General features: G+C 42.9%; 2 protein-coding genes across 2 annotated transcripts in view; both read left to right on the top strand.

Moving 5' to 3' along the window:
• The first annotated feature begins 2,555 nt into the window (after window positions 1-2,555).
• Window positions 2,556-4,455, top strand: lpar5b (lysophosphatidic acid receptor 5b). Its single transcript, XM_068318068.1, has one exon. It carries the CDS (start codon window positions 2,624-2,626, stop codon window positions 3,527-3,529), a length of 906 nt encoding a protein of 301 aa, XP_068174169.1. The 5' UTR covers window positions 2,556-2,623; the 3' UTR covers window positions 3,530-4,455.
• An 8,454-nt stretch (window positions 4,456-12,909) lies between these two features.
• Window positions 12,910-14,901, top strand: part of LOC137596718 (calsyntenin-2-like) — a 203,498-nt gene continuing 201,506 nt past the window's right edge. Inside the window, exon 1 of the mRNA XM_068317436.1 lies at window positions 12,910-13,191. Within this exon, the coding sequence (XP_068173537.1) occupies window positions 13,128-13,191 (64 nt within the window). The 5' untranslated portion in view covers window positions 12,910-13,127. The remainder of the gene's footprint in view (window positions 13,192-14,901) is intronic.

Below are 14,901 nucleotides of genomic sequence, written 5' to 3'. Positions count from 1 at the left end.
AGTTCTATAACCCACAAAACTATTCCAAACCTTTTATTGTGGAAGTGAGCCAAAATCGCATAATTACCTTCGCTATAGCAGCAATTTTGATTTCAAAAGGTTAAAGCAAAGAAAGTCTGAACGGCTTAAGTGCTGAGATGGTAAGGTGAGATTTATGGAGCTCGGTATTGATGAGTCGAGACGATTCGATCACCTCGTCTACAGGAAATGGACCTATTGGTGCTACTAGAGTGATTGCACATAAATAGTCTGTTTATCTCCTGTTAGGTGGTTTGCACATACAGTATATAACTACATATAATAACCAACACTTAGGCCTCCATTAGGTACAGTTATGCTTTTTTCTCTACTGCAGCGCATCCAGTAAGGACTCTCACTAATAGCTTCAGAAGTCAGAACATTTTATTGCATTCTACTGGCGTTTTGTGTGTTGGTGGCAGGTAGGAAACACCCCACAAGGACAATGGAACAATATGGAAAAAACAGTCGCACCTCAAGATACGAGTTGTCACTCTGTCCATATTTTGTTTCGACATACAAGCAAAAATCAGAGATACGAGTCGTGCAAAATGTTTTCTACTTTCAGAATAATTGAGAAGCACATTAAAGTAAATCATCTGCCTGTGATTTATGCTTTATATAACAAGAAACACCACAAGACATCCTGTCATCAGTGTGTGTGTGTGTGTGTGCAGTCGCTGACACACTGGTTTATTTTTTAATTGCTTCTTCATTATATCTGCAAAATACGAGAAGGACTAAAGTTCCACAATTAGATGCACAGATAAGAAGTTGTGACATAAAATTGATGCTGTAACTTTGCATTAAATGTAGGAACATGAGTGTGTTTAGTAAATACATATATTTACTATCTGAGAAGCGTTCCGGTGTGTTTCCCTCCACAGAGTCAGATAATCAATGGTTCGATGTGAAGCTGGAGAGTCTGTCCAACAACACGTTTAACCTCTAATTGGTTAATAGCCAGCCTTGTAAAAAAGCCTCAAACCCCCTAAATTATGAAAAAACAATACATTTCTTAAATACACGGAGACTTTACCTGTGTATAATTAATTATATATAAGTTACGTAAACAGTGATAAAGAATGAAAAGAAACACAAAAGTCACGAGAACACATGAGCTACGTCTTTACTCCACCAATGACAACGAGATCCGGTCTCACTCATGTTGTATCCATCCGCCAACACGCGGTAAAGAACGAGATGCGGTCTCGCTAATGTCGTAGCCATCGACCAACACGCGGTAAAGAACGAGATGCGGTCTCACTGATGTTGTATCCATCCACCAACACGCGGTAAAGAACGAGATGCGGTCTCACTGATGTTGTATCCATCCGCCAACACGCGGTAAAGAACGAGATGTGGTCTCACTGATGTTGTATCCATCCACCAACTAGTGGTGGTTTCCTGAAGCACGACTTGTATCTCAGATTAGCGGTGATGTGTCGATTTATAACACGGACAGCGGTGACTCGTATCTTGAGGTTGTACTGTACTTAAGAATCACTGGGTGGGAGGACCTTAACTGTAGTAACACTATCAAAAGCTGTTTTAATCAATCCACTGGACTTTAAGAAAGTTCTTGAAACTTGCAGTAGCAGTAACACACCGGATAGAGTGGTCAGTCAAGAGAAACAATACGAGTTGGTCCAAGAAGATGTACTACCTCTGCTATGCATTGTTGAATGATGCCTGTTGATCTTTCATTTAAAGTGTAACACGAGGCGTTAATGGCGTTGCCTTCAGATGCTGCAGCAGTAACCACATTACCACAGTACCTCAATGAGGCAACATCTACTGTAGCCTAACTAGGAGTGTAGCTCTCACACACAGAATCACACCTCGGACACCACACTGGTGGTATAAAACAGGAAATATCACACACTTGGGTCGTGTTCAAGTTTTGTTTGAACACTTTTGTTTGCAGATTCAGTTGGATTAAGCATCTTTTTGTTTGAGGAGTGCCGAAAAAGTTCCTTAGAAGTTCTACAATAGTTTAGTTTTTTCTGGGCCACAGATGGAATAAGGAGTAAAACTCTTAGAAATAATAAGAAAAAGAGTTGTTCTAGATGTAGAATTCAACATCAGGATCAATGATTCAACTCCACAAAGTGTTTGAAGCTGTCCAACATGAGGAAACACACACACGGTTCTCTGCCGTATGAAACACGGCGACTGAAACATAATCATAGGAATTCTGAACCCCCTGCTCCTCCGGTGACAAGAGTATATTCATTAATTAACATAATTGCACAGCTTATCTTGAATTTCAATGGTAGAAGTGCCTGTGTGGGATGGATGGGGTGTCAATCCACTGCCGTTAAATACTGCAATTCACAGACAAAAGACGACTCCAACAGAATTAATTCCTGTCAGACGTTCCTCTGACAGGAACTCTTACTCCGCCGGTTTCACTTGAAAGCTGTAGTTTTTTTTTGGTTTTTTTTGTCAAAGCTGTTTCCTGTTTCAAAACTTTCCACTGCTTCCACACGCATCGCGTCCTTCTTCACGCCGGTCTCACATCCGTCTCACGAGGAGGTGGAATGCTTGTGATTCCGTGTTGCGGTTACAATCTGCTCCTTTGGATATCTGAATCTTCTTAAAGATGCACGACGTCTGCAACTTAACCGCGACAGGAAATGGAACTAAAAATGAGCTGGAAATGAGGAACACGGCGTACGCCGCGGTGTTTGGATCCGTCATGACCTTGGGTCTTCCTCTCAACGTCGTGTCTTTGTGGATATTTCTGCGCTGCCACAGCCTCAAATCGCCCGCTGCCGTCTACATGGTCAACCTGGCCATCTCAGACCTGCTGCTGGTCATCTCCCTACCTACCAGGGTCTACTTTTACGCCACGGGCGTCTGGCCGCTGAGCTACATGGTGTGCATCTGGATCACGATGCTCTTCCGCAACAACATCCGCTCCAGCTCCATCTTCATCACCTTCATCTGCGTGGACCGACTCCTGGCCGTCGTCTATCCCCTGAGGTCACGCGGACTTCGAACATCGTCCAACGCCTGGAAAGCCGTCGCTGTTGTTTGGCTGTTTGTGTTGGTGGTGAACGTCCCGGAAAGCGTGGAGTTCTCCAGGTTTTTAATCAAATACAACATCGCCACCTGCTTTGAATTCCAATGCGTTCACATTCCTGGAGCGGCCTACGTCCAGCCCGCGTTGGTGCTGACCATGCTCGCCGTCAACATCGTCTGCACGGCGCTGGTGTCACGGACGCTACGCCGACATCTCCACGAATCCGCCATGGTGGACAACAAGGTGAACGTGCTGCTGATTTTTATCATTAACCTGCTGATGTTCGCGTTATTCTTTCTGCCCGTGTCGTTAGTCGTCTTATTTCACAACTGGAGATCTGCTCTCACGCCGCTGATGTGTCTTGCGAGCGTCAACTGCTGCCTGGATCCTTTACTGTATTACTTTTCGTTTGACGGATTTTGGAAGAGAAAGAATGTGGATAACACTCTTGATGCCATCGCTGACAGCAACCGACAGGTGTAGGTAACTTTACAGGATTTTCCGTACTATAAGACGCACTGGTCTATAAGACGCACTGGACTATAAGGCGCACTGGTCTATAAGACGCACTGGACTATAAGGCGCACTGGACTATAAGGCGCACTGGACTATAAGGCACACTGGACTATAAGACGCACTGGACTATAAGGCGCACCTTCAACATTTCTCATATGCATACGCTCCTAAATTACAGTTTTAGTTACGTTCCGAACGGCCGAACGTAATGTGAAAATGAGCATAAGTTGTTACTGTTCGTTCCAGTAATGTGTGACCGTTCATACTGTATGTACATCCATACATTCTATTACCTAATCTTATAAAACACCACGTCTGTTGACTACCACTTTCACTTGTAGACTTACGCTTTTGACCAAGCATATTTGCTCAGGGTTACAAATACGCAAAACAAATATGTAAATACAGAGATCCCAGATACGACGTCTTAACACAAGGGTAACACGCGATGAACTGGGAAGAGCAAGGCAAATTCAGTCTGTCGTTTGCACCATGTAAACAACGGACGCAGTGTCAAACGTAAGATCGTTTGAATGATCGAAAAAAACATAAAACGAATGAACGTAAGTAGAGGAGCGTCTGTATAAGGCGCACTGGACTATAAGGCGCACCTTCAATGAATGGCCCATTGTAAACCTTGTTCATATATAAGGCGCACTGGATTATAAGGCGCTCTGTCGGTTTTTGATAAAATTAAAGGCTTTAGGTGCGCCTTATAGTGCGGAAAATACTTTAGATGATATTTAAAGGGAATGTGCATTATTTCTTTTTGTGATATGAAGAATCACATTTTGGCTTTTATTTTGGAGAACAAAAAAAAAAATCATATGAAATGTCTGACATTCCACGGCCATTTTTTTTTGCCTCCGTTTGAGTTCATACGCGGTCAAACACAAGCAACACCAGCCATGCATCACTTTTTTTTTTAAATGAATGTTGTCGTTGTTGTTATGACTGAAAATAAATCATAATGACTGATGCAGCTGGTCAAAAACAGGAGATTTAATGGAGAACACTGCAACACCATCATAATGAGAAATGCAAATAACCAAAACCTGCTTAACATGAAGAAATATGAATACATTGCACTTCTTTAAGGCACCAGTGTTCAGTCTTATTCACACTGTCTTTCCAATTACGTTCTTGGATGGTTCATTTGCATCACATTGCAGCGGTGTTGTACTGTGATGCGGCCTTGAAGTGAAACGTGTTCAAGAACAACACGCATTCAAATATTCATCATCAGACGAGACGCTGCGGCTCTCTGTAGATTTGAAAAGCCGTACATGTCTGCGAACACAATGGTCATGTTTATGGAACATGTTAAAGCTGCACCGTAACCAAGCATCACCGAACCGGATCGAAAATGCATATGAGCGTCGACCTGTCAAGTTTATTTCTGATTTTTATTTCACAAACTGAAAACCCTCTGGATGTAATTAGATGGATGTGCAGCTGATCAGATCAGCAAAATGTGAGATAGTGCAGATTTAACTAATGAGGCAGCAGAAGAATCACTGCAGATGAAATGTAAGATAATTAGCTGACGCTAACGCTACGACTCGTGCTCAAACCCTCGTGCTGACTGAAAGTTATTGTTTAACTTCTAAAAAATAGAAGATAAAACCTTCCCCCTGACAAAAACATGTTTATTTATTCATGATCATGAAAGATCACTTCATTCCACGTACAAGTAAACGTCATTACTCGGTTCCAGGAGACGTGATGTGACTTGAATTAATTCCCAGTTTGTACTGAACTTTATCAATGAATTTATTTTAATAATATTTGGTTAATGTGAATCCATTATAAGCTGACAAACATTGAAATTTTATTTTTTAATATGGTACATAAAAATCGTCTCCGTCTCATCTTCAGCTGCTTCTTCCTCATTGTGGGTCACGGGGGTTGCTACAGGCTAATAATATGATATTATATGTTTTATTCTGATTTATTGTACAATAACATGTTATTATGTGTTTTTAATGGTTTACTAATGATTTTATGATTCTGGTATTTGCGGCAACAGATGTAAAGCGAAGTAAACGGACGTAAACTTTATTTTTTATTTTTTGAAAACAGACGTATAAACGAGAACGACGTGACTCCAAACAACCTAAACCTGAAGGTTTATCTGTCATTACTTGCATGGAGGAGGCTTATTTGGTTATTGTCTGTTTTTTGCGGGTTAACGTAAAAATTTAAGGGGGTTTTAAGGGATTTCAAATTTTTAAATTGACAACAGAGTCTACCCTTCGTAGTGTTTGGGATACTTGAATCTTTGGAACTCTGATTTTGTTGTTTACGTTAAAATGCAAGAGATTACAGTTCTCCATTTCTGTTGCATCTCTCTCTGTGTTTTTTTGCCATCATTTAGCTGGTCGTTGTGAGTCTCTGGGTGTAAATCCTGTGCTGTTGCTGAGGCTTTCCCGTCAGTGCCTCAGTTCAGGAGCCAGCAGCACTCCAATCCTGCAGGCTTTGCCAAATGTAGGATCATCTGCGTCAAATTGATCTAAAAAGGATCTAGATTGCACATAATCCTCATGTGATGTCTGGAATCAGACGCAGGGGATTTACTGCTAACTTCTGGGGCACTCCACCAAAGTTAAGCCCGCCACTTAATCATCTGTTCATGGGACATGTAGTAGCAGCATGGCACAGCCCCGCCCTCAGCCCCGCCCTCAGCCCCACCCTCAGCACTGCCCTTGGCACGCGTTGGTTTTTGTTTCTTATAACTAGGCCGCTGAGCCACAGGAAGTAGATGGATATCATCACGCCCACTTCCTATTTGTGGTCTACAGATTACGTGGTGAACGTTTTGTGATACACTTTGCTTTATATTGAAAATTCCTGTTTTGATATTACGTACACAAAGAATGTAATAAATGTGTTTGGAACAAATCCATTACAACATTTCTATTTCTCTCTCTATTTTTTTTTGTCAAAAATAACTGATTTTCATGTTTTCAATCAAACGCGCCAAAAGAAAAGCTTCATATAAATCTAAAATATCCATGAGTTGAGCTCAGTGTTATTTTTATAACCTTTAGGTTTAAAATTGATGAGCAGCTGTGGTTTTAACACAGGATGACGTCAGAAACAAAAGAGGAAACCCTGCTATTTACAGAAATACTGGTTCTGATGTCATCCTGAGATGCGAATGGTTTCAACTCCGCAAAAAGGAGTAAGTTAAGTTTTATTTTGAAATAAATGATCAACCTTTATCAATAAAACCTTATTTATAAAGCATTCAATCACATCAGCAGACATTTCAAAGCGTTTAAACAGACAGAGAAACCCAACAGGACACTCCAGAGAAAGCATAAGCGACAGCGGTGGGGAAAAGCTTCCTCATTGAGGAAGAAACCCCGGCCAGGACCCAGGCTCTGGAGGGCAGTCATGGAACTTCTAAGAGGTGAATCAACCTCAGAAAGATTTCATCACTTCAGAAAGTTATTAAGTGTTTTGGCCTCATGTTCTTATGATTTGGTGTTGATGAGCTCTAACAGTCCTGTTAAGCCAAAGGTCTTTAATTATAAACTGTCACTTTGATGCTTTCTTTAATAAAATGTACCATCATTCATGAACTTTTCATTCATGAACTGCGTGGAATGATTTCAGTGTGGAGCCTCCTGATTTCCACCTGGTTGAAACTGGTTTAATTAATGTTATTGGGACAATAATTTAAAGTGAGCACATATTATATGTGTAGCGTTCCAGTGTGTGTGTGTGTGTGTGTGTGTGTGTGTGTGTGTGTGTGTGTGTGTATGTGTGTGTGATATGTTAGATCAGAGCAGCCGGTCTGGTTGTATTATGTGTATTTCTGCTAAAGCTAGTGGCACCCGTCAGCCCCAAGGTAGAAACAGGAAACACACATTTGCGTTCTCGACATCTTGATTTCCTTCCTCTTGCACTAACACCGCAATTTTTTTTTTTTTTTACCATTTGACCATTCAAAAACAAAAACCAAACAAAAACCAAACAGGTACACTCAGGCCTGCAGGAATCGCTGCCAAGACCCACAAACAAGCCTGTTGAGCTGCGTCCAAGTCCATCTTGGAGCAGGAGAGGGTTGTTATTCGGAGGCAGCAGCAGCTCTTGAGGCTGTGGAGAGTCGGGCAGCACAAAGAGCCAAAAGCAGAGCGGAGGGAGGAAAGAGGAAATGCTAACAAACAAATGCTGAGCTGCTGAATGGAGACACCAAAGTGCAGAGGAGCAGCAGTCGTGTGGCCGATGAAGCCATGAGAGAACCCAGAGAGGATCTGAATGGACTGAAATGTGCAGGAGAACATGCATGGAAACATTTTATCAACCTCCAGCCTTGAAGGTGAATGTTCTACCAGAACGGAGCAGAAAGGACAGGAAACGGCTTCTTCACTGCAGTGCGATTGGTTCCAGGTGGCGGTGATGATGTCACAGGTCTCAATTAGATTTTAGGAATAAACAACACACATAATCTAGTTTTTTATATTTTGATGTATGCAAATAAATTTATGCTTTTGCTGTTTTGCATTTATTTCCATATGAAAATCCGTCTGACTCCTATATAATTCTGCTGACTGCCTGCAAAATTATCATTATTTTATTCCAAGGACCAGAATTTAGTAACAATTCCTCGCATTAAATGATGATATTAATGATAATATTATATAAGTTTGAATTTTTTCGCTTGTTTGCATTTAACATTTAATTTGCATTTAAAATAATAGTACTGATAACGATGATGATAATGTGTGATTTGTAATAAAGAGACTAAAAGTAGCCCTGCAATAAGCTGGCGTCTCATCCGGAGTGTAGTGAGTTCTTTAGATGAGAGCTGGGTGTAAAAAATATTGCTTTTAAAGCCTTTTTGTTTTTCTGCTTACGAGTTTCAATTAAAAATGTTAATAAAGTTAATAAAATTATTAATTTAAAAGAATGTTAACTCAAAAAAAGAGTCCTAAAAGAGTCACTCCTGGAGTCGGGACTCTTTTAGGAGTATAGGAAGACGGATGGATGGATGGATGTGCTAAAGATGTAAAACCGCTCGTAGAAGAAGCGACGAGAAAAGTTTTAGAAAAGGAATTTTAATGTTCTTTCAAGAGAGAAAAAAATATTTACTCATTTTCAGTGATGAGATGAAGAAATTCGTGGGGCTTTGAATGGATTACGACTCCTGGCCCAGTTCCTGGAGGCGAGGCGAGGCAGAACCAGAGGGGTTTTCCTCACGGCGCCGGTCCTCTGCGTGATGTAAGCAGCTTCAAAGCGACGCCGCCGACGCCTCCTCCACCCGCCTCCACCAGCTGTCAGCCGGGGTCGGAGGAGGGGGGAGATGGAGAGCGGTGATGGTCGTGTCACCTGAGTGATGAGGTGGTGAACGGAGCTGAGAAGATGGAGCCGTCGGGTGAGGACATACGGAATGAGAGACGGGACCAACGGGAACACCAGAGGAGGATTTCTTTGAGACAAAATGACCTCTTGTTTGAGGGACGGGAGGTGAAGCGGAGACAGGAGGTGATGAGGAGCTGTCTAGTATTCAGACGGAAAGGAGACTGTCAGGAACCATCTGGTTGGAATGTGTTCCTCGCAGAGTAAAACATTTGATTTTAAATGCCTAAAATGCACAAATGTGTAAGAAAAATGCAGGTAAATCAGAGTGTGGGGTACCGAACAACACAACGGAGGACCGGCGGGTCCAGAGGGAGGGAGACGGCTTTACTTCTCTCCCCATGTGTTCAGTAAATGATCAAATTACAATGCATGAGTGTGCTTTTCTCTCCACCACACACGCTGTGCACAGAGGAATCTCCATCCAGGAAAACAGCGAAATGTAAACGCCTCTACACAACATCCGACTGTCAACGGGCCAGTTTTTGTGTGCCGTGTGTGTCTGAACAGCAAATGTGTGTTAAAACCAGGGGGTGACTTGTTGAAAATCATGAAAAATAAGCAATCAACAGTCGTTATTCTTTTTTAGATTAATGGTTGGCCCCGTGATACTGAATTCTGTGGACTAAGACCAATTATTGACAAGGTCGTCCTCCTGTAGGAACTAAATGAATCCAGCAGAGGTAGAGATGGGAAAACCTGAAGGGGGGACGATCCCCCCCAACAAATCCCAGCCCGTTTATGATGTTATTTTGTGCAGCTTCATTACAACATGCTGGATTTATCCCCGTGTGAATTTTCATGGAAGCAGATTCTAATAATTTTGTGAGCACACAGTCAGAGACGTGTCTGTGCCTTCAGACCAGTCCGGACCAGAGGGCCGACTTCTCCACCGTCTGCAGCACTTTAAGAACCATCTTATTTAAATCACCGTCGGTGCTTCGCTGCTTGTGACAGCTCTCACATCACATTACATATTTATTGCTGCTGTCGTCGCTTTTAAAAACCAATATTCTCACCATCTTATTATTTCCATCATCACTCACCGACCCACAAAGCAGATGGCTGGCAGGAATGTGGGACACTAACATCCCCCCAAAGTGAAATACTTGGAGCAGACAAACAGAATTGGCCGTGAAATGACGGCGTCAGGTTAGATTGGCTCGACGCTCACAGACCAACAGCAACTTTATACTTATTTTATTTTTTTCCCGAGCAGACAGATGGACACAGCGTGATATCATATTAGCATTATAGCTTGCAATTCACTATTCCAGGGTGGTGGGTATGTTAGCCTAGTGGGCATAATGTGTGTCAATAAAGAAATGGCATCAAAAACCCAGACAGCAGAAACTGAATTGGCCGTTGAAAACAGCCTTGATGGAAAAAATGGAATTATTTAGCCTGATGGCGTCCCGGTCATTGACATAGAAATTCATATTAATCTAAAAAAATAACCTGCCCAACCAAGCCCCGGGGTTAGATTAGAGGAAGGCTGCATATTTTGTTGTTTTTTTTTGTATTTCTGCAGCTGCCTGAACCCAGAGCAACAATCAGCGATTGGTTCGCCAAAAAATGGCTCCGATGAGGTGCGAACCCATCATCAGGGGCACTTCTCCCACCTCCAGGCCTTTTGTTTGAACAGATTGTACATCCATTGTTGTGCGCCCACCTACCAACACAACGACTGTTGAAGTTGGACTGATAGCGAGAAGAGCTGCCTCTCCTCCTATCTGTTTGGGTCAAGAGGTGTCAAATTTAATCTGGAAAAAAGGCAGTTCTGATCAAATAAAAAGTTTTCAGAAACATACTTTATTGTGCTTCTATGAGGTGTATTTTCATCTTTTCAAGGCACAAACAGCCTAATTGTGTTATTTGATTATCATGTAATGAATCCTGAATACAGGAAAACCTTGGATTACGTCGTTTACAGTTATGCTGTCATCGATTATACCTCAGTTTTCAAAAACCAAAAAATACACAGAAAAATAATAATAAGTTTACATCATTTTACTCGAATATACGTCATAGTATTGGAATCTTAAAAGTTAAAAGTACATAATATCATGTTACAGTACAATAAATCAGAATAAAAACATATAATATCGTCTCATTAGCCCGCAGCAACCCCCGTGACCCACAATGAAGAAGAAACAGCTGGAGATGAGACAGAGACATTTTTTGTGTACTATATTAAAAAATAAAAGTTAATTTTCAGTTTACAATAGATTCATATTAACCAAATATGATTAAAATACATTCATTAATAAAGTTCAGTGCAGAACTTATGTCGTTTTTTTGACCTAGGTCACATTTCCTGTAACTATAACGACATAAACCGAGGTTTAGATATTTATATAATATATAATAATATTTCGATTTTAAAATGTTTAGATTTAATTATGATCTATACATAACAAGCAACAGTCTTGAGGCCCCAGGAGGGCCCCTGAACCCCAGGTTTATTTCTCTCTGCTGTCTTTGTGTGTCTACAAACCACTTGGGTCACTTCACACTGAAAAGAAGAGCAAATGTAATTTCATCAGTGGATGCTGTGGATTAAAATCAGTGTGTTGTTATCAGTTTGCACCCCCCCCCCTCTCCTCACCGATAACACTGGCAATATTTTTCTCTGCCTCCCAGAATAATCCTTAACCAATAGAGATAGCCAAAGAGAAAAGTTCCTTTGAGATAGGCGACTCTGGAAAATTGAAAATGTTATTAATAATCTCGCCGCCCGGCATCCAAGTGACAAATAGAACGCTTGTACACACCTTACGAACAAACTGGAGGGAAAATGTGTTTTCTGTACAGCTTATAAGAAACATGAGGGCTCCATCCATCCAGACCCCCAGTGTTCAGATTTTTTAAATTCAATTTTTCTTTACATTTTTAATTTTATTAACTGTATTAATCCCCAAAGGGAAATTAGGAGTCATGTTTGTTTCACGTTTTACAGAAAAAGTTAAAATTTTACTGCAGACGTTATTATTTTGAAGAACCTAAATGGCCTAAACCAGAGCAGATAATTCCTAAAATATCCCTGATATAAAGTGAGTTATGTTTTAGTTTAAAAAACTAGTTGTTGTTTTTTTTAAACACAAGGTATTTTTTAAAATAATTTTCCAAGTGATGAAAAGAGTTTGAACAATAATGTAAATCAGAGAAAGAAAAAAAAGATTCCCACCCACCTAACCGCCCCTTCCCCTTCCCTTCACATAACAGGCTCACAAATCCATGATAATAACACAATTTATGTGCAAGATAGAGGTGAGCCTATTACACAAATATACAGAAATACTTACAAAAAACAACAACAAACAAACAAACAAACAAAAAACCAACAACAGCAACGAAAAATGAATAAAAACCAAAAGATGAATTTAAGCAGGTTACACGGGATGGTATTTGGCAAAAGTCTGGAAAACAGTAAAAAAAACAACTAGAGTTTGATTCAAAGTTAAAAATAAAATGTGCAGAATTGTGTCCTATATGGGAAATTAAATCTGCTATAATCGATTCATTTAAAATCCTGCAGGTAAATGAAATAGAGTTTAATCACCAGTGGGTTTATAATCAATAACTTTAATACAATTCTGCTTCATCCATTCTCATCACAGCCTTCAGTTTCCTTTTAGAATGCTGCTGCGTTTTCAAAGTGGTGTGGAGTTGTAGTGGAATGGAGTGGGCTGTGATGCTCCAGAATTGGAGATGAAGGATGGAGGAGGCTGTGTGTGTGTGTGTGTGTGTGTGTGTGTGTGTGTGTGTGTGTGTGTGTGTGTGAGAGAGAGAGAGAGAGAGCGAGAGAGAGAGAGAGAGAGAGAGAGAGAGAGAGGAAGAGGAGGAGGGTGGAGGAGAGGACAAAAAGCGCCTGGATCCATCCCCCCCCCTCTCTCTCCCTCCTCCCCGTGACGTCGCTCCGTCGGTCCCGCGTTGCGCCGCCCCGGTCCCGTCTCAGATCCACCTGAGTTCCCGCCCCGACCGTCCGTCCGTCCTCAGGAGCTGCGGGGCGACGCGGTTCGACGAGGCGCTTCCAGCGGCACCGGTGCCGCCTGTCTTCGTCCCACATCCCGGTGAAGTGTTGGCTCAGTGTTTGGAAGGAGACACCCCGGAGAAGAGGAGCAGAGAAGAAGAGGAAGGAGGTCGCTTCTCCATCCATCCATCCTCCCGTCCTGGTTGCTGAATCTCCACCCAGAAGATGCTGAGAATAGCCGGCGTGCTGGTCGTGGTGGCGCTGGGCTTGAGCTCCGCTCGCACCAAAGGTAGGGGTAGGTGAAGGGCAACTTCCTCTGCGCGGTGCGCGTCCCGGGGGGGGGGCGGGGGGTGGGGGTGGGGGGGCGACGGAGCCTCGATCCGGGTGGAGGGAGGCTGCGCCCGGGATGCGGAGCTCATCCGATCCGCCTGGTAGATGTTCCCTCCTCAGCACACAGGAATCTGTCCTGCAGCGTTGCTCTTTGGACTTGTGGGCTACTTTGGAATGACTTTACAGCTGGGCGGCCCCTGATGGCACTTGGGGGTATTTGTTTTATCTTTCCTGGCATGTCTACAGTAGTTTAATGGAGATTTAGTGTTTGTGGTGCGCCACAGTGAGCCTGGTTTGCCTGCTCTTTCCCCGAGATTGATCCCATCTAGCATCTGATGAGACTGGTGAAGGGAGCTGTGGTATCTGCTTCTCATTGCTGGTTAAATTATAAATATTTGCCTTTGTGGTGGGAGGAACATCTGGTCCTGGTGGTCCAGGTTAGGAGACTGTGGATCTCTGCTGGTTTGGGATCTATTGATTAGAACCAGGTGTGAAAGGTGATTGGTTGATAGCTTTGAACCTGAGTCCTCTCAGCGCTTTTCAAATGAAACTAAATGGAATGAATGTGCGTGGTTATCAACTTGTGGACTTGAGGAGAACGCTGACCTTCAATGACATTCACACAACTTCAAGATGGGGGTGGGGGGAGCAGATGAGGGAGAGTGCCACTTTATCTACTCACCCAAATGCATCATGGGAATATTTAAGTTAGGAAATACCGTGACTCGATTTGGCGAATCGACCCCAAACTTTGAAAAAAACCTGTCTGAAATGACAGGAATGAGCGTCCTATGTGTGAAAATAACAACGGTGGACATAATTAGTCCGGTCTAATTACTAAAGCTGTGAGAAATAATTACCCCAAAAAGCCACAGATACGTGTTAATGACACCCAGAATGCTCGCCGTACCGCTGGCGTGACAGCGGAGCTAATTGTAACCGTGGCGGTATCCCCACTGCGGCAGGTCTCCTCAATCCTCCAGCGAGGCGCCGGCGAGAAGCTAAACGCTCCAACAGGTTGGCGCTAATCAACTCCCAGCAGACCCGGGCTGACTTTAACCAGGTGGAGTAACAAGGTGACACAACTCCAACCAGGGGGCTGTCTCCTAGAGACACCCTCCTAGAGGTCGGAGCCTCGCGGAAACGAGATCGCCCTGCGACGGCGGTAAACGCTGCGCTTGCATGTTCACGTAGGAACCATTTCTTACCTGCGTAGAGATGTTGTGCGTTCCGTTTCGCTCTAAATAAGTGGATTCTTGCAAAGCTCGGCTGTGAAGTAAACAAATTATTGCCAAGCCGATGGGGGCTGTGAATCTGAGTGCTCCGGTTCTAATTGATTCCCCAGAGCCGCTGTACTGCGCCGTGAAATCCATGGGAAAATAAATCCATTGTCTGCAAGATCCGTTCTAGATGGACCCGCGTTCCTGAGCACATGGCGCAGAAACCGACCTATAACCCCCCCCCTGGAACCCGTTTCTGCCGTTCATTTTTGACCCGACAACTGAGGCAGCCCAATTTTGAAAGATACGCAAACCTTGTTCCCAACATAACTCCGCTGCGCCTGTGCCTCGTTTCCTGCTTCGCCACAGTCGAGTGTGGACGTGGAACTTCCTGCAGTGCATCCGACATGTTGACCGCCGCCAAATATGCAAAAACTGGCAAGTTGGGA

Source organism: Antennarius striatus, chromosome 6, assembly GCF_040054535.1.
Source record: "Antennarius striatus isolate MH-2024 chromosome 6, ASM4005453v1, whole genome shotgun sequence".
In the NCBI taxonomy this organism is placed as follows: Eukaryota; Metazoa; Chordata; class Actinopteri; order Lophiiformes; family Antennariidae; genus Antennarius; species Antennarius striatus.
This window is presented reverse-complemented; position numbering and strand designations above follow the sequence as displayed.

Excerpts from the sequence above, each read along its gene's own strand:
- lpar5b (XM_068318068.1), top strand. The coding sequence starts at position 2,624 with ATGCACGACGTCTGCAACTTAACCGCGACAGGAAATGGAACTAAAAAT.